Genomic DNA, 25175 nt, shown 5'->3' with positions numbered 1-25175 from the left:
ACGGATTGGTGAGATTTTGGTTCAGACCCGGATCTAGATCTGGCCTCTCGGTGGGATACAAAATGTAAACTGTTCAGCCTGTCAGAGGTATGCGTTCTACCGAGTGCCATTCTAATTTGAATATGAGACGACTTGCTCCCTGAAGTTACATTTTCTTGGCGTAAGGTATGATCATGCAAGCATGTTGTTTTATGTGGAGACCCAAAAGACCCTTAAAGACGTCGAAGCATACATCTGCATACAATATCTCCCAAGGTAAACCCTCCTTTACGTTCCGAGCCAGCACCTCCATCACAGCTACAAATAGTAGTGGACTTAGTACCGACCCCTGATATACTTGAAGACTGTAGTAGACAAATTGCTTTCATAATACTTCCAAAATCCCCTAGTTTTGTGTTACTTCAATTTATAGAGGTTAATTGTGGTGGTGTTTAAGGGTGTTGTTCAGGAATGCTTCTGGACTAAATTTTTGGATTGTTTAAACGATCCTTAAAATTATTATTTTATTAAATTTGAAGTAACACTTCATGGGGTATCATGTTCTATGAACGCTCTAGTAGTCTCGTTTGTTCCTGCTGCATCCTTTTTACCTGTGATGTGTCACAGGTCTACAAGAGCTCTGCATGGTTGTTCTTGCTGTTATTGTAGTTCTTGTTGGGAGTTGTTTTTCGAAATGTCCACCCATTGGTCAGCTACCAGATCCCACCCACATTTGTCACTTAGGTTCACCCACCATGGCACCCAGATGAAATAATATGGCATTATGCCTGTAGGCCTCTGCTGATTATACACTGCCCAAGTTTGTTGCGTCAGATTTCCTTTGTCTTTATTTGGGTCAAGTGTTACTCACGATGTGGGACCCCTAAAAATCGATTTAATTTCGAATAAAAATTATAAGTAAGGTTTAATCAAGTCCATCAGCATGCATGGTACGCACGTGCCTCCCTAAAAAATAGCGTTAAGTAATTTTTGAACGGCTCCATATTGGGGTTAAACAATCCGTGACCGTGTGATGAATCAGCTCGTTCTGATATAAACCGTGGTGGAGGGTGATATGGATAAGAGGTGTCGAGCTAATATTTTAATAGCGCATTAAATGTGTGTTTCCCAATCGGCCCTTACTCAATTTTGTCACAGGTTGTGACCACAGTGCAGTCATTCTTGGTAAATGCTGAGCATCAAACAAGGAAATAGCATAACCATTTTAAAGTCTTTGGTATGACCTGGCTGGGGTTGAACCACCGACATTCCAGATTCAGCATGGATGGTCGAATCATTACACCACCGTGTCATTACACAGGTCGAATCATTAGGCTGTATAAATAATGCCCAAAGCCTTCTCATTAAGCTTACATCACCCCAGAGACTTTTCATGTGCAAAGGATGACATGCTACTCTGAACAGCTTTTCAACTCGTCACTAGGGGACTTCAGTAGCTACATAACTCTTTATTTCCTCAAAAAATGCATTTCCATGAATTATTGTTTTGCCTTCTTGGGATTATCAACTTGTCCTGAGCTTGAGTTGCACCATTTAATTTGTTAAATCAGACGATTTAATCACAAAGTCTGGTAAAAATGTTTTCTATGGCTGCTTTGTCCAAACTTTGGCAATGTAGCTGTGTTTGATTCCTTGTCTGTTTGTCTCATTTGCCTCCCCAACCCGCCCCTTCCTTCTTTAGGCAAGGTCCTGTCTGAGATGCTACAACATAAGCCAACCCGTCGTGCTCTTATTTTGGGCTGCTCCTTCCAACTCATCCAGCAATTTTGTGGAATCAATACTGTTATGTGAGATTACGTGTATAAGCACTGCACACACGCACTATTATTGTATAGCTCCTTATCATACAAGATGATTTTAAAAGTTTCATACATTGGGGAAATGCTTCTAGACACCCTTCACAAACACAGCACTTGATTTTGAATTAGGAATTACACATGACAATGCACACACACACACACACACACACACACACACACACACACACACACACACACACACACACACACACACCTTCCAAGCCTCCGTGACAGTTTGTGCAATTTAAAGACACGAACCTTTGAGAGCTTTGTATGTTTTGAGTCTCAAAACCCACTCAACTTGTGCGTTTTGTCTCAAAACTATCCATACTCGTGTTTCTGAGTCTCAAAACCGCTAGATTTGTGTGTTTTGTCTCGAAACTTGCTAGATCTATGCGTTTTGTCTTGAACCCCACCATGCTTGTGTGTTTTGTCTCAAAACTATCCAGTCTTGTGCATTTTGAATCTCTAAAACTGCTGGACTTCTGCGTTTTCAGTCTCAAAACTCGCCAAATTTGTGGTTTTTGAGTCTCAGAAATGCCATGCTGGTGGTGTTGGTGGATGGTGGTAGTTGTTCCACCATCACCTTAAGAGACTCGGATTGATGAACCAGACTGACTTTATGGAGATGCATTGGGCAATTGAAGGACAAATACCAGGTCATGCGATAGGGCATATTTTGTTGCCCCATCCTATCAATCGTAACAAAAAGAATTGTCTTTATAGGTGTCCCAACATCATGAGTTTACATGTGGAAATTGTCATTTTAGCTTTGGTATATCTGGATCATGTACTGCAATGTAACTTGTTTTCCCTAAATCTTTTGTTCTTTGTATGAACAGGTACTACAGTGCAACGATCATCCAGATGGCAGGAGTGCGAGAAAATTCCCGTGCGATCTGGATAGCTGCAGGCGTGGCCTTCACAAATTTTCTTGGTTCTATATTAGGTGTCTGGCTCGTGGAGAGAGTGGGTCGTCGTGTTCTCACCCTTGGCAGTCTAGCCGGTGTGTAGCATTACACTGTATATTGCTCCTTTTTTGTATACGAAGCTGAGGCTCATGGAAGAGCAAGTTCATAATCAACAGTGTTTTGCTTTTCACACCATTTTACATCGCTATCGCTGTTATGCATGAATGCATCACTTTGTGGGACTGTTTCTGGACCATTTGGTGCCTGGATTTATGAGATCAAGTTCTGATCCTCATTGCTTGAGGAGAGCTGCATCTTTAATTCTATACTTTATGCTGCTATTGGCATTGTTGTGTTTTATGGCCTTGCCATCACGTATTGCTGAAACGCCAACATTCTAGAATTGAAAAAGTTCACATAACACCTTGTGGATATGTGCAATGTATGACAGCATTCATTAATAATAGAATAATAATACATTTATTTTATATAGCGCTTTTCAAGAAGCCCAAAGACGCTTTGACAGAGTACAAAAAAACAAGTGCAAAAAGACAAAAATCAACAGGTAAATAATCAAAGCAAAAGGAAGGAGAAGGAGAAGGAGAAGGAGAAGAGATAGTCAGGGGTGAAATGCTGTGGGTTAAATGTTGAATGCAGTGTTGAACAGGTTGGTATTCATTGGCTTGGTATTCCATTCCACGTGGTACAGTTCCACCAGAAACCCCATTCTCGGCTTCCACGCTGCTTTTAAATGTGTATATATTACATCAAGAAGAAGGTGTAGAGCATTTGTACTTTGCAAGTCGAACATTCCATAGAAACCAACATAGACCATTTCTATGGGTCTCAATTGGAAATCACGGTTTTCTATTGGTTTCTACAGGAACCAGTAGTGTTTCCAGTAGAAACCTATCAATATGCGGTTGAAGCCAATAGAAACCATTAGATGCAACTGGTCTGAAACCCAAAGACCAACCAGAATACTTTAATTATGTTCTTTATAAATTAGCCAGATGGCTCAGATGGCAGACCACTGGTACATTTCACCAGCGGACAAGGGTTCAATTCCCAGTCCGGGCATGTAATTTTCCCAAATATCTCAATTGGTTATTTTCAATCTTGTTCATTCATACATTGGTATTCTATTGGTCTCCTACTGGTCCCAATGACCTACTGGTGTTTTATTGGTATTTTCTACTGCTCCAGTATTTCACTTTCCTTATTGGAACCAGTAGATCGTCATGGTCCAATTTCCTATGGGATTTGTCCTTTTGGTTTTCTATGGGATTTTCGACCTGGGTTATCTTATGTGTGGGTTTGTTGTATGCACAAAATCTTTCCATTTGCCTATTATTATCGAACAAATGGCAGAAATTCACAGATGTCATTTCCTCTGGTACTATACAGCTGGGAACACTGTCACCTCCACAATTATATTTATGCGGGTTTTTTGTTGTTATAAAAAAAAAAAAAAACCACCTTTAGAGGCCATTCGCGGGGATTGGCCTTTTTCGGGAACCGTGGTTGTTGTTGTTTTTCGGTCCCCTTTTTGAAGCAATGTTTTACGGCCGGATGCCCTTCCTGACGCCAACCCTTTTTGCCGCCTTTAACGACAAACAGGGAATTACCAGTGAACTGGTACTCAAATTAGCCGACCTCGGAAGGATGACAGGCTGAGTCAACCCCCCTGGCGTTAATTCAGCGATCGACCGAGATTCGAACCCAGGATCCTTGTTGTTGTTGTTGATTGATTTTTGATTTTTGTTGATTTGATTTTTGTTGTTGTTATACATAATTGAAGCTCATGGAAGAGGTAGTACACTGAACAGATCAGGACTTTACAGGTCAAAAAGGAACAGAAAAGGGAAGGGGGAAACACCAACAGCAGAGTTGAAGGCTAGGATAGAGGGAGATTTGGACAAACAAAGGGTGTGGGTAGAAATGGGGGCCAGGAGAGGAGGCAAGGGGTAGACGAGATGGAAACGGAAGGAAACTCTCAGGAGGGAAAACTGGAAGCTTGGAAGGAGGAGCGATTGGAGTGTGGTGAGAAGGAGGTGGTTAAATAGTTTGGAAAAATGTCATGGTTTGGGATTTGGGATGATCTGAGATGTTGGTGAACAACTTTCTTGAAGATCTGGAGGGAAGAATGAGATTGAAGAGGATGTGGAAGTTGATTCCACAGGTGGTAAAAAGAGGAACAAATGAGTGGAGGTGAGCAGTGATCCTGGATTTGGGTAGTTTTACTTGAAGGCGGTTGAGGGTGAACTTTGTGAACCCTACAGATACATTGTGGGGATAAAGTATGGAAAGAGCATAGGGTACAAGACTATAAAGAAGACAGAGAGACCACCGACCTGTCTGTGTTGACAAAGTGATCGGCCCATAGACTCTGCTTCATCACGGGAGGTTCCGATAATTTTAACGGCCTTGGTTTCCACGGCATCAGCCTGAGCAATATGTGAGGCAAAGGAGAGCAGTACCCCCATCTTGCTGTGGATAAAAGCCTTGTCGTAAATAGAAGTTCAGGTGTGCTAAGGAAGGGCTTTGTTCCCAGTCGGCGGCTGGCTTTGGAGGCCAACTATGAAATGTGGTTTGCCCAAGAAACATCATGGCTGATAGTGAGACCCAGGAATTTGAACGACTGAACTTTCTCAAGAGGATTGTAAAGAAAGTAGATGGGAGGGTTTGCCAGTCACACAAAAACGAAGCAGGACATCGAGTATTTCACCTTCGGAGGACATTTTCCATTCAAAATGGTACATCAGCAATTATGATAACAGCATAATCATAATATTAACGTTATTACAAAATAATAATGTTAATAACCGGCAGGGGCTACCTGGCACTGTCCGGGGATGTGGGGGAGGAGGGGAAGGGTTATACCCGGTGCTGCCTGACTGGGTGAGCTTTTTCCCGGCGGTGGTTTTGGGACGTGGTGGACATTGAAAAGCTATGAAGTTATTGCCATCATGGTGCTTACCGTTTGCCTGCTGATCAATGGCAGCAGTGCCTGATCCCACATCCCAATATATGCTTTATAGCGGCCTTTTGCCTCAAAATGGATGTTAAGGCCAACGTCTGGTAGATTTAAGACCTTGCCCAGATTCTGCAGTACCTACACCTAAAATTTGGGGCCTCTAAGTGCTACTCTGTCCCCCCCCCTCCCCTCCCTCCCCTCACTCCCTGGCCACTCCCTTACGGGGGCTCGTGTTTCCAGTAGATGAAAAATGAGTGTAAAATAATGTTTGCTTCAGCTCTCGGTACAACAGTCAAATCTGTCATTATTTGTCAATATCCACACATTGCAAGTTCCATCTCCCTCTGTCGTGAATTAATCCCAATTTTCCTTATTGATGCCCATTTCCTCCTCCCTGTACTATTTTCTCTTTGCAGGAACCATGTTTGGCCTGCTGGTGCTTGGTTTTGCTTTCTTGTTTGCTGCATTATCATCCCCTCCGGTGTCATTTTCCACTCCTTTGGCAGCCTCACCCTGCTCTCAATACAAGTAAATTTTTATCTATGTTCTGTGTACCCACAATTTCCAGACAAAGCTCATTATGAATTAGAACAGCACTCAGTAGAGAGCATACCTCCACCAGGTGAACAGTTTATGTTTTGTATCCCAGAGTAGACCAGAAAATCACAACACAGAATCGCATTTAATCAAAATCATCTGTCCACAACTTTTTGAGATATCCTGCTATGTATCGTTTTTGGCCCGATCTCCCAATGGTGAAGAATCACTTTAAAAAATTCTCGTAGTTGGATCCGAATCCGGATCTTCACGAGAATTAAATCGTTTCTTCCTTGTCACACACACAACCTGTCCAACAAGTTTCGTCCAAATCCGTCCATAACTTTGAGATATTCTGCTATATGTTGGTTTTAGCCCCATCACTCAATGGTGAAGAATCACTTTAAAATTAAATAATTATCATATCCGAATCCATATTCAGATCTTCACCAAAATCGAATCGATTCTTCCTTGTCACATACACAACCTGTCCACCAAGTTTCGTCCAAACCCGTCCACAACTTTTTGAGACATCCAGCTATGTATCGTTTTTGGCCCTATCTCCCAATGGTGAAGAATCACTTTAAAATTATATAATTATCATGTGAATGAATGATCGTTTTAAGGCCATTTTCCCCGCTAGAGCGGGGGTTAGCCTTGCGGGCCCCATGACGATCATGGTTCCCTGTTTGAGGCAATGTTTTTATGGCCGGATGCCCTTCCTGACGCCAACCCTTGGTCACGCTCTTACGATGCGCAGGGATACGGTGTACCTATTCTAAATTGGGGTACACACCGTGATCATTCATCCCAGCAAGCTGGTACTCAATTTGCCGACGGAAGGATGACAGGCTGAGTCAACCCCCCTGGCGTTAATTCAGCGATTGACCGGGATTCGAACCCAGGATCCTAGGATCCCAAGCCGGCACCCTAACCGCTAAGCCAACACCAGGCTTTATATAATTATCATATCCGAATCCATATTCAGATCTTCACCAAAATCGAATCTATTCTTCCTTGTCACACACACAACCTGTCCACGAAGTTTCGTCCAAATCCATCCACAACTTTTTGAGATATCCTGCTATGTATCGTTTTTGGCCCTATCTCCCAATGGTGAAGAATCACTTTAAAAATTATTGTAGCCGGATCCGAATCCAGATCTTCACCAAAATCGAATCATTTCGTTATTGTCACATACGTTACCTCTCTGGCAAATTTCGTCCAAATCCGTCCACAACTTTTTGAGATATCTTGTTCACAAACAGAAAATCAGACAGACAGACAGACAGACAGAAAGGGGTGAAAGCATAACCTCCTTCCACCTTTGGTGGCAGAGGTAATTCATAATCTTAACTAATCTGAAAGCATTATTTATTTGCTGCTGTGCAAGTCTGAGATGCATTCAAGATTTTCAATATATGGATGTGATGAGCATCAATTTACTCCAAGCCTCCACCAGTGTTTTCTACTATTATAACTAGAGAGTTCATAGAACACGATGTCCTATGCAGTGTTCAAGTAAATACTTCAGTTTTAATAAAATTAAGATTTAAAAAATCATTTAAAAAAAATCCAGATGTTTAGAGCTAATGAAGTAGTCTCATACACCACCCTTATACATTGTACATTGTAATAAGACGACGTCGTTCAGTCACAGTTTAGTAGATGGAGGCTTTATTGATTACCATAGAACGCAGCTTCAATCAGCATCATACATAGCTATATTGGCGGCCTCTTCTTCACACCGATACTGCACCATCTCGCATGCCACGCCCACTTCCCAAGTGTGCTTGGTGGATCGCTTGATGTCTCGTATTGCATGCGCCGCCCGATAGAACAAATCCAAGTACTGTAAAATTGGAGATTCTTTGAAGTATTATAAAGGCGATTTGTGTTCTAATGTTCAAGTGTAAAATTAAATTTAAACAAGCATTCTGAGTATTGCGCTGCAATACATGTCCCCTACCAAAGTTCAAAGTGCCATATCTTTGTCAAAAATGATCGAATATGCAAATGTATGCACGGTTGATGCTGGTTTTCAAACTTGATCTGAGGTATGCTGAGACACGTGTGTCACGCCTCGCCTCGTTGATAAGCCCGCAAGGTCGCTCCGTGGAGCAGCCTGCATGTATTGCACTGTGTGAATTATATAAATTATTACCAACTCACGGTCTGAAGTACTAGCGATTCAAGAGATATCCATTTAAAAAAAATATTTTCGTTTAATTAACGATATCTGCCAAACCACGTGCCCTATTGCAAATTCCAAAAGGACATTTTAGTAGACTGACATGCTGAACAGATTTGTGAAGTTTCCCCTCGATTGTATAAAAAATGAGGGAGGGGCTCGGTTTTAAAGGTTCATGCTTAAAAACGTCATAACTCTGAAACCATCAGTAATTTATTATATTTTCCGGTTCACGATCAATGATCGATGTGTATATATATGTTGCTCGGCTTGGCTCCGCCCCTCCCGAAAGCGCGTGCTGTGTCGTGCTGTTGACGTTTGCGAGACGAGGCTGAGGACACGCAGTGCGGCTTGAGGAGAACTCTGGAATAAACAAGAGATATCCATTTAAAAAAATATTTTCGTTTAATTAACGATATCTGCCAAACCACGTGACCTATCGCAAATTCCAAAAGAACATTTTAGTGCTGAACAGATCTGTGAAGTTTCCCCTCGATTGGATCAAAAATGAGGGAGGAGCTCGGTTTTAAAGGTTTATGCTTAAAAACGCCATAACTCTGAAACCATGTGATGCATGACGTCATGCTCACTGACTTTTTTGTTCGTCATGGATATGCGATTCTGCCTGCAAAGTTTGGCCTCGATCTGTTCAGCCGTTGCAGAGAAAAAGGGGTTTTCGTGTTTTCACGAAAAACAATATGGCGACCGAACCACGTGACCTGTGACGTCATAATTACCATTAAAATATTCTACAGACCGAGTCCATCATATGGTGAAAATTTGATCTCAATCGGTCCTATTATTGCAGAGAAATTGGTTTTTAAAGGAAATTAAAACTTAAAATGGCACTGAGTTAAGGATCATCAGAATTATCAGAATTACCAAAGTTCAAAGTGCAATAACTTTGTCAAAAATGATCGAAACGTCGTGAAGTTCGAACTCGATCTGTAACTTATCATGAGGAACCCATTTGCCAAGTTTGAAATCATTAGCGTTAAGCGTTTAGAAAAAAAGTCCAGAAAACTGTTCTTTGCGTGACGGACTGACAGACTGACGGAGGGACGGCGTGCAAACCTATAGTCCCCTCCGGTGTACACCGGTAGGGGACTAATAAAGGGTTTAAGAGGTTTAATGGTGTATAAATGTATTGATTCTGCGTTTCACTGCCATTTTACCCAATGTCTATTACATCACCCCATCAAACACGTTACATTAGTTCCTCGTGCCTGTTGTTTGTGTCATTTATAATGCCCCTAAAATCATTAAGTTTCCTGTTTGGAATGATTTTCAATTTTGTTTGCGTGCCAGACAGGCAGAGTAAAAATATTATTTCACTCCTCTCTGCGCATGTGGATTCGGGACGAATTCAGAAACAACGACTGTTCAACGGCAGATTTGTCTTCTGATTCGTTTTCAAAATATAATAGTCGGACCCTGCTATTCACTATTCCGCTATTCGCGAGTTCCGCGTGTTCACGGTTGATAAAGTGCGACCTGCTTCTCTATGTCCTGTGTATTCGTGGTTTTTCCCAGGCGCAACTTTTTTTTTCACGAACCACGAGCATGACACATTTATAAAACCCATCTTTCACCAGCCACACACAAAGTAGCTGGATAGACACAATAAACATCTTCTATGAGCAGCGAGCATGACATGCTTCTACATTCGCGGTGCTGTGCTTTGCATTTTTATGGCTTTTGTGGGATATCCCGTCATTCACACTGTGAACAGCTTCACATGATATCCCTCGTCATTCACATGTAAACAATGTTTCAGGGGATATCCCGTCATTCACACTGTGAACAGTTTCACAGGTTATCCCAGCAGCTGCATAACAAATACGTCATCCCCGCGAGTTACTGTACAGAATGAAAACACCACTGTAGCTATTGGTGCAATTAGCTCTCTCCCTTTTCCCCCATTGAAACAATGGCACGGCATGCATTCGCGGATTTTCATCGACATTCGTGGATTATCGTCGACCATTTGCGGATTTTGCCTTGCCATTTGCATTTTGTTCCTCAACATTCGCGGATTTTCGCAATTCGGGAACCAATCCCCCCCTTTCCATTGAAACAATCCCCCCCCACCCCCCCCCCCCCCCCCATTCGCGGTTTCGCAATTCGTGGCATTTTCGAGGAATGAATCCCCCGCGAATAGCGGGGTCCGACTGTATTCAATTTGAGTAAGTTGTTCCTCAATCATAAACTGACGATCATAAACTGATAAGATGGACAGACGGACATGAACTAATTGCTAAACCCCATTTTTTGCTCCGCTTGTGTGGGGTAACAGTGTTGACTGTTATTAGTCCCCTACCGGTGTACACCGGAGGGGACTATAGCTTTGCACGCCGTCCCTCCGTCTGTCAGTCCGTCAGTCCGTCACGCAAAGAACAGCTTTCCGGACTTTTTTTCTAAACGCTTAATGCTAATGATTTCAAACTTGGCACATGGTTTCCTCATGATAAGGTACAGATCAAGTTCGAACTTCACGACGTTTCGATCATTTTCGACAAAGTTATGGCACTTTGAACTTTGGTAATTCTGATAATTCTGATGATCCTTAACTTGGTGCCATTTTAAGTTTTAATTTCCTTTAAAAAACATTTTCTCTGCAATAATTGGACCGATTGAGATCAAATTTTCACCGTAGGAGGGACTTGTTCTGTAGAATATTTTAATGGTAATTATGATGTCACAGGTCACGTGGTTCGGCCGCCATATTTTTTCGTGAAAACACGAAAACCCGTTTTTCTCTGCAACGGCTGAACAGATCGAGGCCAAACTTTGCAGGCAGAATCACATACCCATGACGAACAAAAAAGTCAGCGAGCATGACGTCATGCGTCACATGGTTTCAGAGTTATGACGTTTTTAAGCATGAACCTTTAAAACCGAGCCCCTCCCTCATTTTTGATCCAATCGAGGGGAAACTTCACAGATCTGTTCAGCATGTCAGTCTACTAAAATGTCCTTTTGGAATTTGCGATAGGTCACGTGGTTTGGCAGATATCGTTAATTAAACGAAAATATTTTAAAAATGGGTATCTCTTAAATCGCTAGTACCTCAGACCGTGAGTTGGTAATTATATAATTCACACAGTGCAATACGTGCAGGCCGCTCCACGGAGCGACCTTGCGGGCTTATCAATGAGGCGAGGCGTGACACACGTGTCTCAGCATACTTCAGATCAAGTTTGAAAACCAGCATCAACCGTGCATAAATTTGCATATTCGATCATTTTTGACAAAGTTATGGCACTTTGAACTTTGGTAGGGGACATGTATTGCAGCGCAATACTCAGAATGCTTGTTAATCCAGCTTTGTTTGGGTGAGAAGAATCCAACGTTGTCATTTAGCAATGTTTAATTCACATTGATCAGAATCTTCAATACATTGTGATCACAACTCAAAGTAAACTGCACATGAACAACTAATATGAAGTGTTGTATTAGCAAATACATCACATTTACCAAACAAATCTAATTGATAACTAACTGTCAGGTTTTGCTCATCATTAACATGAGGTGTTCCTTTATACACATCCATAAAGTTAAAAGTCAACTTTTATTACTGCAGAATACATATCTAACAGGATAAACAGTTAGCTTTAAAAAATTGCTAAACATTCAGTTCATTCGTTCGTATTCAGCACAAGTTTCCAGGGAAGCATCATTGGCTGAGGGCGCAGTTGTGCCGCTTGATGCATTGGCCTCTGCTGGTTGGGTAGGATGTTTTGGATTTGGCCATGGTGCCAGCGATAGCTCACCTACTCTTCGTGAAGGACACCTTGGGATATTTAATGCGCACCAACGAACACTGGGACCCATGTAACGTCCATCTGAAGGACGGCACACACGTTTATGAATCGCCCTGCCTGTGAAACACTGGGATGACAGTTTATAGCTGGGTCGGGATTCAAACCCAGGCTAGACAGCTTAGAGGCGAGTAAAATTTCAGTAGAAGATTGCCATATAGTTGTTTCTGAATGTTATGAAACGCCCAATCCCTACGTGAAAGTAATACCCCTTGCCAATGGCGGGGCTCGGTCAAGCACTTGCACTATGGTGCCTGCACAATGTTAAATTGAAAATAACCTCCACAACTTACTTGTAATACCCGCTCTCACCACCATTGGGTGGCGCTATACAGTACACATTGCAGTTGATGACAAACGAGCACCGACCTATCATGTTTTTCATTTTTATTTTGTAGATATTGTGTATACATTTTGTTATTTGAATAAGATTTTATTGAATTTACATTGAACGCAAAGTTTTAGTTTAATTATGCAGATTAATCAGAGTATAAAAATGCAAAATGTTGAAGACCTTTGTATAGCAGTGTACAAATACTGTCTTTTTATGCTTTTCTTTCTCCTGAGACTTATTTCCTCCTCTTCAATCAAAACCCTGGTGTCACCCATTCCAGGATCTGTGATCCTTGTATGCAGAACCCAGCTTGCGGATATTGTTATTCCCATAATTTTTCCGGGGCTATCTTTGGTTACTGTGACCCAGCGAAAGAGGATGGTACTGAGGAAGCCATCTCTGGGAGGTAAGGCTGGAAACTAGAGATCTTCCCCGGGAGGTAAATCTGGAAACCAACTCGAGTAGAGATTTTCACTTATCTGCTTGACAGCTTCATTTTTTATTTTTTTTAATTGAATGAAAAAAAATCAAAATGTGTTAATCTGAAGTGTGCGCCAACGAACATGGAGGTTTATTGTGATACAACAACAACAACATGCATTTTAAAAGGCCATTTTCCCTGCTAGAGCGGGGGTTAGCCTTGCGGTCCCCATGACAATCTTCTCCATTTTGCCCTATTTTCTGCATCTCTCCTTGTTAACCCCCTTGCCTGCATTTCTTCTTCCACCATCTTTAGCCAAGTCTTTCTCGGTCTTCCCCGTCTTCTACTTCCTTCTACATTCATTTCCATCACTCTTCTCAACCAGTCACTTTCATCCTTCCTCAACACATGACGAAACCATCTCAACCTGTTCCTCTTCACAGCATCAATCACAGGCTCTATTCCCATCATCTTTCGCAATTCATCATTTGTCTTCCTCTCTCTCAACGATACTCCGCACATCCGTCGAACCATTCACATTTCCACCCTTTCCAACCTTCGTTGCTGCTCTGCGTTCATTACCCATGTCTCGCTCCCATAAATCATAACACTTCTCACACATGCAGCATGCACCTTTCCCTTCAGCTTCAACGACACTCCCCTCATCATCAGCACGCCACTCAATTCCCTAAACTTCTTCCATGCACATCTCACTCGAGCAACCGTTGCCGAGTTTGATCCACCTTCTCCATTCAGCATGTCTCCGAGGTAGCAAAATGTTTTCACACCTTCCAGCTTCACGCCGTCTCCAAGATCCAACTCAACATTTCCTCCATCTGCAGCTCCCTCTGTGCACACCTTACATTTGAATGTAGCTGCCACACTGGTTAATGACCCTCTCAGACCAGTACATTTTTGATGAACCCACTCAGCGCACATTGTACACTGAATGGAGTTCACTCCGACACCCTTCCTACACACAGCACAGGGCGACTTCCCAGTTCTTTCCACCTCACCACATGCTTTACCACTTGCCATCACCTTCGTCTTTCCGATATTCACCTTCAGACCTTTTGTCTCCATACATTCCTTCCACGTGTTCATCTTTTCCTTCAGTCCATCCATACTTTCTGCAATCAACACCAGATCATCTGCATACAACAACTCCCACGGTAAACCCTCCTTTACGTTCTGAGCCAGCACCTCCATCACAGCTACAAATAGTAGTGGACTTTGTACCGACCCCTGATGCACTCCCACCTGCACCTCAAACTCACCACTGTTCCCGTCCTTCGTCCTTACAGCTGTGCGTGCTCTTTTTACATTGCCATCACTACTCTGATCAACCATTCCTCCACTCCTAACTTCCTCAATGCCCATGTCAATACTTTGCGTGGAACCCGATCGAATGCTTTCTCCAGATCAACAAACCCAAGAAACAACTTCTTCCTCTTCTCCATGTACTTGTCCTGCAACTGCCTCACAATGAAAAGCGCGTCTGTCGTTCCTCTTCCTGGCATGAATCCAAACTGCATTTCGTCGATCTTCACTTTCTTCCTTATCCTCCTCTCCAACACAGTTTCCAATACCTTCATTCCATGCTCCAATAACTTTATCGCTCGGTACGAGCCACACTCCAGAGGGTCACCTTTCCCCTTGTATAGAGGGACGAGGGTACTCAGTTCCCAATCCACTGGAATGCGGCCTTCTTTCACCACCAGATTACAGATCTCTGTCATTCTCTTCACACCCCAACTTCCTGCTGCCTTCAACATATCTCCCACAACTCCCGTCGGCCCTCCCGCTTTGCTACCCTTCATTGCTTTTATCGCTTCCTCAACTTCCTTCTCAGTTATCTTCTCTGCCGGTCCTAAAACTGGGTTACTCTCTTTGTTGCCATCCCATTCATTCTCTGTATTCAACAGCATTTCCATATATCTTTTCCATCTTCCTTTAATTCCATCTGGGTTGACAACGATTTGTCCCACTTCATCCTTCAAGCAACTCATCCCCATCACATCACACCTCTCTTTCGCTATCTGCTTTGCAATCCTGAATACTGCTTTCTGACCCTCTTCCGAATCCAAGCGTTCTCCGAACATTTTCCTACATGCCTCCTGCGCCTTTGCTACCTCTTTCTTTGCAGCCTTCCTGGCTGCCTTATAACTTTCATGCTCTGCTGTTTCTGCTCCCGTACCCTTCGCCTTCTGCCACTCCTTGAACTTCTTCCTCTTCTCGTCAATCCTCTTTCCAACTTCATCATCTCACCACCATGTTTCCGAGTGCCTCGGTGGTCCTTTTGTCCATCCACATACCTCACCAACGGCTCCCAACAGACTAGCTTTCATTGACATCCAACCACTTTCAAGCTCAACCACATCATCCTCGACCCTACTCAGCCTCTCTTTTAATGCCTCCCTTACTGTCACCTCTTTCAACCTCCACACCTTCATTCTCGGTTGGTACTTCACCCGCCGAGCTCTCCTCGCACCTTTCACCCTTACGTCGCAGACAACCAAGTGGTGCTGTGAAACAGCCTCCTCCCCCGGGATCACCTTTGTGTCCCGGAGGTGCCCCCTATCTCGCCTACGCACCATCAGGTAGTCAACGGTTGTCGTCGACCCACCTGACGTGTATGTAACAAGCTTATTATCCTCTTTCTGGAACTGAGTATTACAAATCAACAAATCAGCTCCATCAGCAAACTCTAAAATCCTTTCACCTTCTCCATTTCTCACACCATATCCGTAACCCCCATGAACTCTGTCAAAACCATCCATACTCCTTCCCACATGTCCATTTAGGTCTCCTCCTACCACAACAACTTCCTCATCTTTCACGTTTTCCATCAGCTTCTCTATCGCACACCAGAACTTGTCCTTCTCTTCATCGCTTCGACCAACCTGCGGAGCATATCCCGAGATGACGTTCACCAAGAGCTTTCCAATCATCATTTTCACCATCATCAACCAATCACTCACTCTAGTCACACTCCCCACACTGTCTACAAACTCCTCAGAAAACAGGACACCAACACCATTCACGCCCTCCAGGCACCCTTGCCACACAAACTTGTATTTCTGTCCCTGCCTACCCTTCACCATTCTCACACCACTTCCCTTCCATCTCGTCTCTTGCACACAACATATGTCCACTCTTCTTCTGACCAATACTTCCACCACTTCTCCTGATCTCCCTGTCATTGTCCCTACATTCCATGTCCCAAACCTCAGAAACCGATCTCCACTTCGGGCTGTACCCTGCCCACATGTAGTTGTAATTGTCATGGTTATCTTTTTGAGGCAATGTTTTTATGGCCGGATGCCCTTCCTGACGCCAACCCTCTTAGTCGCCTCTTACGACACGCAGGGATACGGCGTACCTATTCTTATCCAGGGTACACACTGGGAGTTGTGATGTGAAGTTGAAACTGCTTTTGATGAAACATCTTTGTTATGCGGGACCTATATCATTGGGCTTTCTTAACTTTAGACTCAAAATGGATTTTATTTACATGAAACCGATAAGATAGTGATAACTAGTGTGAGATGTGCTTGATGTTTCAAGCATTAGCCCTTCCTCATTGAGTGAAAGGCAATTATCCTACTCTTATTGGCTTTCAGTTGATAAAATCCATCGTCCAACTCTAACACGCCTTCTAACACAGGTGCGAGTCACCTTAGCAAAGACTAGTCTTCCATTGTTTTGAGTCTCAGTTCAGCTTTTTCATGATTAATATAAAATGTAACTGAAGTTCCTTTGACACATTTAAGTGTCCTTGTGCAAAATATGTTTCTTTGTCTCTTCTCACCCACCTCCTCCAACACAGGTGCAGTAATGTAACGGATAATCATTACGAATGGGCTTACAACTACTGCCCCACACCTGATGCTTGGTTAGCTATACTGGGTCTCGTGCTGTACCTCCTGGCATTTGCTCCAGGTGAGCGAAAATGCAATGTGAAAGTCACAATTGCTCTCATAAAAGACTGTTTCAGTTTATTTTTTGACGTCATTCAATCTGTTATAATAATAATAATAATAATAATAATAATACATTTATTTTATATAGCGTTTCACTGTTTCACTGTTTCACTACAGTTTCAGGATACAACCGTTCTCTTTGCTGTTCAGGCCTTCTCAAACTTGGCGCTTTTACCTCGTTTAATCATCCAAGTTGAAAAATGTAATTTCAAAAGAAACATAACTTGGTTGTCATCTTTACCTTTTCTTGACTTTGATGGCCGTTACAGGCATGGGTTCTATGCCGTGGACTGTAAACGCAGAGATTTATCCACTGTGGGCTCGGGGTACTGGAAACTCGGCATCTGCTACTGTCAACTGGCTTTCCAACGTGGTGGTCTCCCTCACCTTCCTCCATCTCGCCGAGTACCTCACATACTTTGGTAAATCTTAAAAAATAATGCTTTGCCCCTTTTGCTTCTGTATTTCTAGTGACTTTTTATGAGGTTAAAGACCTCTCTCTCTCTCTCACAGTGCAAAAGTCTGTGTTGTACTGATGTGATTTGTTGGCCTTTTAGACCACTGCATTGCTGTGTGCAGCCTCATTAAATGATGGTACACAAAGATTATTAACATTCCATCTCGTAATTTGGAATTATGCAAGTCCTGACCTTTGCTTGCATTCTAGCCACAAAAGGTTTCTTGACAATTAACTGTGGCCTTCATTTTTGGAAAGTTGTTGCTCAAGTTGCAAAGGAAAACCTATTGTTGTACACCGCTCCTTTCCGATTCCATCTCCAGGCGCTGCATGACGTCATCACCGGGCACCAAGGGGGCCCGGTGATGACGCTCGCTGAAAGGGAGTACTCAGTTTTCACTCCGTTTCTTTCTCTCTTTCTTTCTTTGTTTGTCCGGGCGATATCTAATTTTGCTTTGAAGTAATTTTGCTATAATTCCATCTCGATGCGCTGCATGGCCGCATCGCTGGGCGCCAAAGGCACCCCAGCAATGTCACGCTGTATATGTTATTTATTTATTTGGCATGGGGCCTGTGTACTTTGAATGTATCTGTACTTGTTTGTAAAATTGTTTTCAAAGTAAAATTTCAAAAACCTTAAATTACTAAGTTGTATGTTTCAGTTTGTATGTGAAAAAAATTCAACGAGAGTGAATTCATTAAAAGTGAAAAAATTCATTAAATAGTGAATTCAACGAGGTAACCAGACTCTGTTGCATCATGATTAGAGCGTCCGCGCCGAGTCTGGGAGGTCAGTGCTTCATACCCTGGCCGAGTCATACCAATGACTTAAAAATAATATGTGCTGCTTCCTTGCTTGACGATCAGCATTTAAAAGGATAGAGCATGGATAAACACTGATGGGAAGGCAATGACAAATCACCAAGCACAATACTTGCCAATAAACTGCTTTAGGAGCACCAACGCTCTGTAAAGAGTATGGTACATCAAATCGATGTCGTAACTTTTGGGGAGGCAGCCATGTCTTGTCTACAATTGGCTAAAATTCACGTGATGTCAAATGGGTGTTTGACAAATAATATTGTGGAAAAGACATGGCTGCTTCCACAAAAATTAATTCAAGTTTAATTTGCTGCTTAATGGTACATGTACCTCGTTATAATTAATGGTTCTTATGTACCTCGTTATAATTTTATTTCAATTATTCGACTTTTGTTTCACTTGAAAGAAATGTTAAAATGTTGTTCTGGTCAATATATATGAAACCACCTCTTTTCTTCCAGGTGTGTTCTTTCTTTACCTGGGGCTATCCTTCCTTGGATTTATTTTCCTCACACTGACTCTCCCTGAGACCCGTGGACGATCGCTGGAGCAAGTTGAGCATCTCTTCTCCTTCTCCTTGTGCTCTTTGTGGAAGCGAGAGGAAAGCAATCCTGAAGGTTCACAGGTAGCTTACAGTCACCTTCTGGGGGTGGACTGGGCACATTGTGATGGATAACCTAACCATAAAGTTGCCAGGCAGCATGGTTAGTGGTGAGATTGCATTATCTGCATACATTGTTGGCTCAAGTGGATGATAAATTGTGAAGAAGGCTTCAACGTCCCCAAGTTTTGTTCTAGTTTTTGGGATTGTTGCCCGGTTTTCAAAGGACATTTTGAAGGACATTTTCGAGGAAAGGTTGAAAGTTGGAACTTCACAATTTGCAATAATTTGGGTGGAAGGCTGCTGTTTGAAGATCCAGCAGATTGCACTCTAATAGGGTGGTTATGTTGCCAGCTACCTTCTTCAGATGGGAACCTTATCTTCAGAGCATCGCTTTTCCTCATGAACACCACATTGGAAAAAGTTTCCTCCTTTTTGGAGGCGTGGGTGTGGTTGTCTTTATGCAACGTGTTAACCATTCTTTCAACACTTTTTCTTTTCTGCTGCCATAAGTATTATAGGATAAACACGTGCTTAACTGGAAATATTGAATCCAAATGCAATTGTGTGCTTTGTAGTACATATCTTGCAATATAATTATTATTATTATTGGTATATGGAGGTACAGAGTAAGCATTTGTTGCTGATGTCATGCTTTACTGTGTAGGACTAGGCGCATGTCGCCACAGCGTCGCTGTCAAGAGTGAACCTTCTGCTGAATCAGGCCCTGCACCTGGGACTGGCACTCGGGGGAATTGGAAGGAAGGGAAAGGAAAAGGGTGGGATGGTAACGGCCATTATTTTCCACAATGGAGTCATCTGTAGAGCTTGAACCGGAGAGGGGGTTTATTTGTTTTATTTATTTATTTATTTTACTGGGTGTCCAAACTGTGATGTTCCATTACTTAAACCACTGCTTGGACAAGGAAACAGATTTTATAGTGATAAAAATAGTTTATAAATGTAAAGGTCGACTTTAAGATGTGTGCACAAGTTTTCTAAACTTTTTTCTTTTAATGCAGTGTGTGTTTTTCTCGGGTTGGCAGGATAGATTTGAGGTATGCGCACTAGCTTTTGAGCTGTCTGGCTTGGGTTAGAATCCTGACCCAGCTATAAACTCACCCTGGTGTTTCTTATGCAGGGTGATGCATTGGTGTGTGCGCTTTCAAATCGGATGGCCTTTAAAGTGTGTGTCCTGTCTGACATCGATGGATGTTTATGGACATTAAACATCTCATGGTGTCTTTTGCGAAGAGCATGTGAATTATCACTGACACACTGGCCAAACTCTAAACTCCTGCCATCTTCATATCAAGCCTGGCCAGCTGATTCATGAAAGACTTTGGCCTTAAACGTTATACGGCCGACCCCATAAGTAGGTGGCAATAATTTAGGCAGTTAAATAAGTAGTTTTAGTAGTTTGCTTGACTTTCTCAGTGAAATTGGGAACTCTTTTAAAGTTGGTTTAAATGCTGGATTGTGTGTTTTCATCTGAATTAAAAGCGAGGTGTTTGGTTTTTGAAATAGTGATATCTCTATTTTGGTTCCTCCTTATCCGTAGCTGTTTCCCGATTGCTTCAGCTGTGCTGTTTCTAATGCACTTCTGGTGTTCCGTAGTTTCTCTGTCTTTTTACACCTCATCTGTCTTTATTCCTTCAAGGTTTCTATTTGCTTTTAAAGGGGCACAGCCTGTTTTATTAACGTTAATGTAACATGGTGCCATAAGTATAGTTTTTTTTTTTTTTGTTGTTTTTTTTGTTTTTTTTGTATACAAGATCGAGGCTCGTGAAAGAGCGAACATTAATCACACAGAAAGACAAACCGACACATAAAACATATAACATCGGGAGCGGTAGACAAGATGGGGAGAGAGGGGGAAGGACACAAACACAACATTTGAGAGCAGGGACCGAGAGACATGGAGACATCGAGAGATCTGAGAGAGGGCGAGGACTTTGGGGGGGGGGCATGGGAAGGGGGCGGTGGGAGAGGTATAAAACATATGGACACTGCCAGGACTTCCAGGAAAGAAGTTGGAATTTCAAACAAGGTGGATCTGGGGTGAATTAGCAGGGGTAGAAAAGATCAAGGTTTTGGATGGGGGAAGATAAGAGATGGTGGTGAACAGCTGTTTTAAAGACCTGGAGGGAGGAGTGGGATTGAAGGGAGTGAAGGAGTTTGTTCCAGAGGCGGGAGAAAAGAGGAATGAAAGAGTGAAGGTGAGCAGAGAGCCGAGATTTCGGCAGTTTAACCATCAGAGGGTTGCTGGCAGATCTTGTGCGACCTGTAGGAATATTTGGGGGACAGAGCACAGAGAGAGCTGGGGGTGCAAGGCCGGAGAGGAGTCGGTAGAAGACAGAAAGATCACCTACCTGCCTGCGGTGAGTGAGTGAAAGGCCCTCAGAGATAGCTTCATCGCGGGACATTCCAATAATTCTGAAAGCTTTGGTTTCAACAGCGTGAAGCCGAGCTAGGTGTGAGGCAGGAGCACCGGCCCATAGGGGAGAACAGTATTCCATTGAGCTGCGGATGAAAGCCTTGTATGTGGTGAGGAGCTCAGGTGTGCCGAGGAAGGACTTCGCACGACGGAGGATGCCCAGTCGGCGACTGGCTTTGGAGGCCAGCTTGGAAATGTGGTTTTCCCAAGAAAGATCATGGCAGATAGTGAGACCCAAAAGCTTGAGCGACAGAACTTCTTGGAGAGGATTGTTGAGAAAGTAGATGGGAGGGTTGTCCAGTCGATCTTTTCGGAGAGACATCGTAAGAGTGTGAGATTTGTCAGGATTGAAAGACATGTTCCACTTGTTTGACCAGTCTGTGATTTTGTCCAAGTCTTCAGAGAGTGAGGAGGCTGCAGACTGCCGATCTGAGGGAAGAGGAATGGAGCGGCAGAGAGTGGAGTCATCAGCAAAGAGATAGAGAGGATTTTCAAGAGAGTCAGAGAGATCATTGATGAAGACCAGAAAAAGCACGGGGCCCAGAACACTGCCTTGGGGAACTCCAGCCTGAACAGGAAGAGGAGATGAGAGAAACCCATTCAGGGCCACACGTTGACGACGACTAGAGAGGAAGTCCGCCAGCCATGCGTGGAGATTTCCATGGATACCAAAAGAGGAGAGTTTGGTGAGCAGAGCGGGGTGCCAGACTGTATCGAAGGCACGTGATATGTCAAGGGAGACTGCTCTAATTTCCTGTTTGGCATTGAGGACCTCCATGCATTGTTGAGAAAGCAGAAGCAGCATGTCCAGAGTGGAGTGTCCAGGTCTGAAACCAAATTGATGATCAGAGATCAAGCCATTGGAGAAGAGGAAAGATTTCATATCTGAAGCAATGATGGATTCCATGACCTTGCTGATAATTGGGAGAAGGCTGATTGGTCTGTAGTTGCTGGGATCTGTTTTTGCACCTTTTTTGTGCAAAGCGGTGATGTTGGCAGATTTCCAAGCAGATGGAAGATGACCTTGAGCAAAAGAGAGGGTGAAGAGAACAGAGAGAGGGAGTGAAAGAGCGGAAGAACAGGATTTTAGGACCCGTGGGCTGATGCCGTCGGGTCCAGTTGCAGAATCAGAGTCGAGGATTGACAGAAACTTTTCCACCTTGTCAGGAGGAAAGGACACGGATTCCAGGAGCAGCAGGGTACGACTGGGTATGGTGGGTACAGAGAGGGATGGGTTTGGGACACAAGATTTAGAGGCAAACACAGAGTTGAGGCATTCAGCTTTTTCACGTGCGGAGTCAGCTATGTAGCCGTTTGAGGTAAGGGAGGGGATGGAGGGGGAACAAACACCAGAAACGGATTTGACCAGACGCCACCAGGATTTGGAAGAGGGAGACAGATAAGAGAGTTCGGTCTTGAGAACGGAGAGATATTGTTTCCTGGCTCTCCTGAGGGTGGACACACACTTGTTTCGGGCTTTGTGAAAGGAAATGAGATTTCCTTCTGTTGGATTTGCTTTCCAGGAGACGAAGGCAAGTTGTTTCTGGGCAATAGCCTCACCACAATATTCCGTGTACCATGGACGGGAGAAAGGGTATGACAACTGAAGGCGAGAAGGGATAAAACTGTGCATGAGAGAGAGCAATTTACTTTGGAAGAATTCCCAGGATGAGTTGATGTCAGAGGTGGTAGAGATGGGAGACCAGTCCAGATGATTGATGGCTGCTTGAAGACCGTGCCAGTTGGCCTGAGTGAAATGCCAGACTCGTCGACGCTGAGCAGGCTCCCTGAGGATGGTCAGAGAGATGTCCACTTTAACAAGGACATGATCAGATGATCCGATTGGAGCAGAAGAAGAGCAGCAGACATTTTCAGGGAAGTTAGTCATAACCAAGTCCAGAAGAGAAGATGTTCCGTTGACTGAGATCCGGGTCGGGAAATTGACAGATTGTGTCAGTCCCAGTGAGTCGCAGAAGTCCTTTGCTGAGGAGCCATGGCTGGTGAGAGAGGTACCCACACCCAGCCAACTGGCATGATGACAGTTGAAATCACCACATATGAGGAAGAGAGAGTTGGGATGAGTAGATAGAAGTTGGTCCATATTATCAGACAGGGAGATGTAGATGGAGTCATCACTGTTTGGTGGACGGTACAACACGCATATGAACAAAAGGTGGGAGCGAAGGGGAAGCCGTAGCCAGAGGTATTCCTGGGGGTGAGGTGGAGAGAGTGCAGTGCAGGGCGAGTGAGGAAGAGAGTTTTTGATAAAGATAGCAACCCCACCTCCAGGACGAGGCTCAGGTCTATCATACCGGAGGAGGGAGTAGCCCGGGAGAGATACTAAGGAATCAGAGACATCATAAAGGAGGAAAGTTTCTGTTAATCAGATCACGTCTGGTTTGACAGAAGCAACCTGTATGGAGAGATCAGTTAAGTTTGAACGAAGGCCACGGATGTTTGAGGTCCATACCGTTAATTAAGAGGAAGGGGGAGCATCAGATACAGAACAGGGGGGAGGAGGGGTAGGGTAAGATGTGGAAGAGGTGGAAGAGGTAGGGAGAGCTGTTGAAGGTGTGTCAGAGATTTCAGAATAGCTCGGAGAAAGGGAAGGATGGGGCGGACAAAAGGTTTGATGGTGATTGGGTGAGGCACAATGAGGTGTTATTTGAGGAGGGGGAAGAGCGAGGCAGAAGGTTGGGGGAGATGGAGGTGAGAGTTGGAAGGGCGAAGAAGTGGGGAGGACGCTTTGAGGAGGAGGGGTGAGAGGGGAGTCTAGGAGGGGAGGAATGAGGGAGAGTCTCGGAGGGGAGGGGTGTGGGGGGAGTTTAGGAGGGAAGGGGCAGGGGGGGAGATTTGAAAGGGATGGGTGATGGGGAAGATTTGGAGGGGAGGGGTGAGATTGGATTTTGAAAAGTGTACGATTTATGGGAAACGAACATTTATTGCAAAATGAGTTTCTTGAGACATTCGAGTCAAAAATACGTTTGAGGACGCTGAAGGATGGGTGGAGTTCTGGAGAGTTTAGGGAATGAATGAAAGATGCACTGTAAGAGATGGAATTTTTTTTTTGAATGAATAGAATTGGTGAGCGAGTCGAAAGCATCCTTTTATAGAAGAAGTAGAAAAAAGTGTTATAGAATATGACATAATAAGTAATAACATACATACATACACACACACACTCTGATGTACTTTACTGTCGCAAAGTGCTGGTGCTGGCAAAGCAGTTTCCTCGCAAGGGTTATGCTGCATGGTTAGTCGTTGTCCACCCAGCAGTAGCTAGGGGAGGAATTTGGAATTTGGCCAAGGTGCCTGGGTTCCGGCAATAGCTCGCCTGCCTATGTAGCAATGGGATATTTAACATCCACCAACTAATTTCTCCTGCTGTTGATTCTCCTGCTTCAATGCTGTGATGTCGTGAGTATACAGCAATAATAACAAATTTCACTTCACTGGTCCAATACTTATGTAGGGTGCTGATGATCGTTTTTGGCCCTATCTCTCAATGGTGAAGAATGACTAAAAATTTATAAACACTCAATTTAGTATTGCTTTTTTGTATACAATATCAAGGCTCGTGGGAGAGCTCAAGCCGAAAGGAAAGAAACAAAATTGAAAGGGTAACCACCAACAGCATAGAAGTGACAGTGAGATCAAGGGGAAGGGGGGAAGCATGCATGGGGGTGAATAAGCAGCAAACAATCTGAATGAAACACAGCAAGAAGTAGGGGAAAGGGTGGATGAAACTAAATAAACTATTTCTTTGGTTTTCAGTGGAAAAACACAAAAAAAGGTTTTAAAATTACTAAATATTAGCTTATTCCACACAGAAATCATAAAATGGCTGGACAATATTATTGGCACCTTTTAGAAGTTGTTGGAAA

The 25175-nt window shown here is 43.4% G+C and overlaps 1 protein-coding gene across 1 annotated transcript in view; it reads left to right on the top strand.

Moving 5' to 3' along the window:
* The window catches only part of SLC2A13 (solute carrier family 2 member 13), a 59123-nt gene that overhangs the window by 31644 nt on the left and 2304 nt on the right, over window positions 1–25175 (top strand). The window contains exons 4-10 of the mRNA XM_068114067.2: window positions 1682–1787; window positions 2642–2805; window positions 6104–6215; window positions 12851–12976; window positions 16821–16933; window positions 17244–17396; window positions 18715–18878. Coding sequence (XP_067970168.1) covers window positions 1682–1787; window positions 2642–2805; window positions 6104–6215; window positions 12851–12976; window positions 16821–16933; window positions 17244–17396; window positions 18715–18878 — 938 coding nt within the window. The remainder of the gene's footprint in view (window positions 1–1681; window positions 1788–2641; window positions 2806–6103; window positions 6216–12850; window positions 12977–16820; window positions 16934–17243; window positions 17397–18714; window positions 18879–25175) is intronic.

Source organism: Myxine glutinosa, chromosome 4 (genome assembly GCF_964187855.1).
Source record: "Myxine glutinosa chromosome 4, kmMyxGlut1.1, whole genome shotgun sequence".
In the NCBI taxonomy this organism is placed as follows: Eukaryota; Metazoa; Chordata; class Myxini; order Myxiniformes; family Myxinidae; genus Myxine; species Myxine glutinosa.
This window is presented reverse-complemented; position numbering and strand designations above follow the sequence as displayed.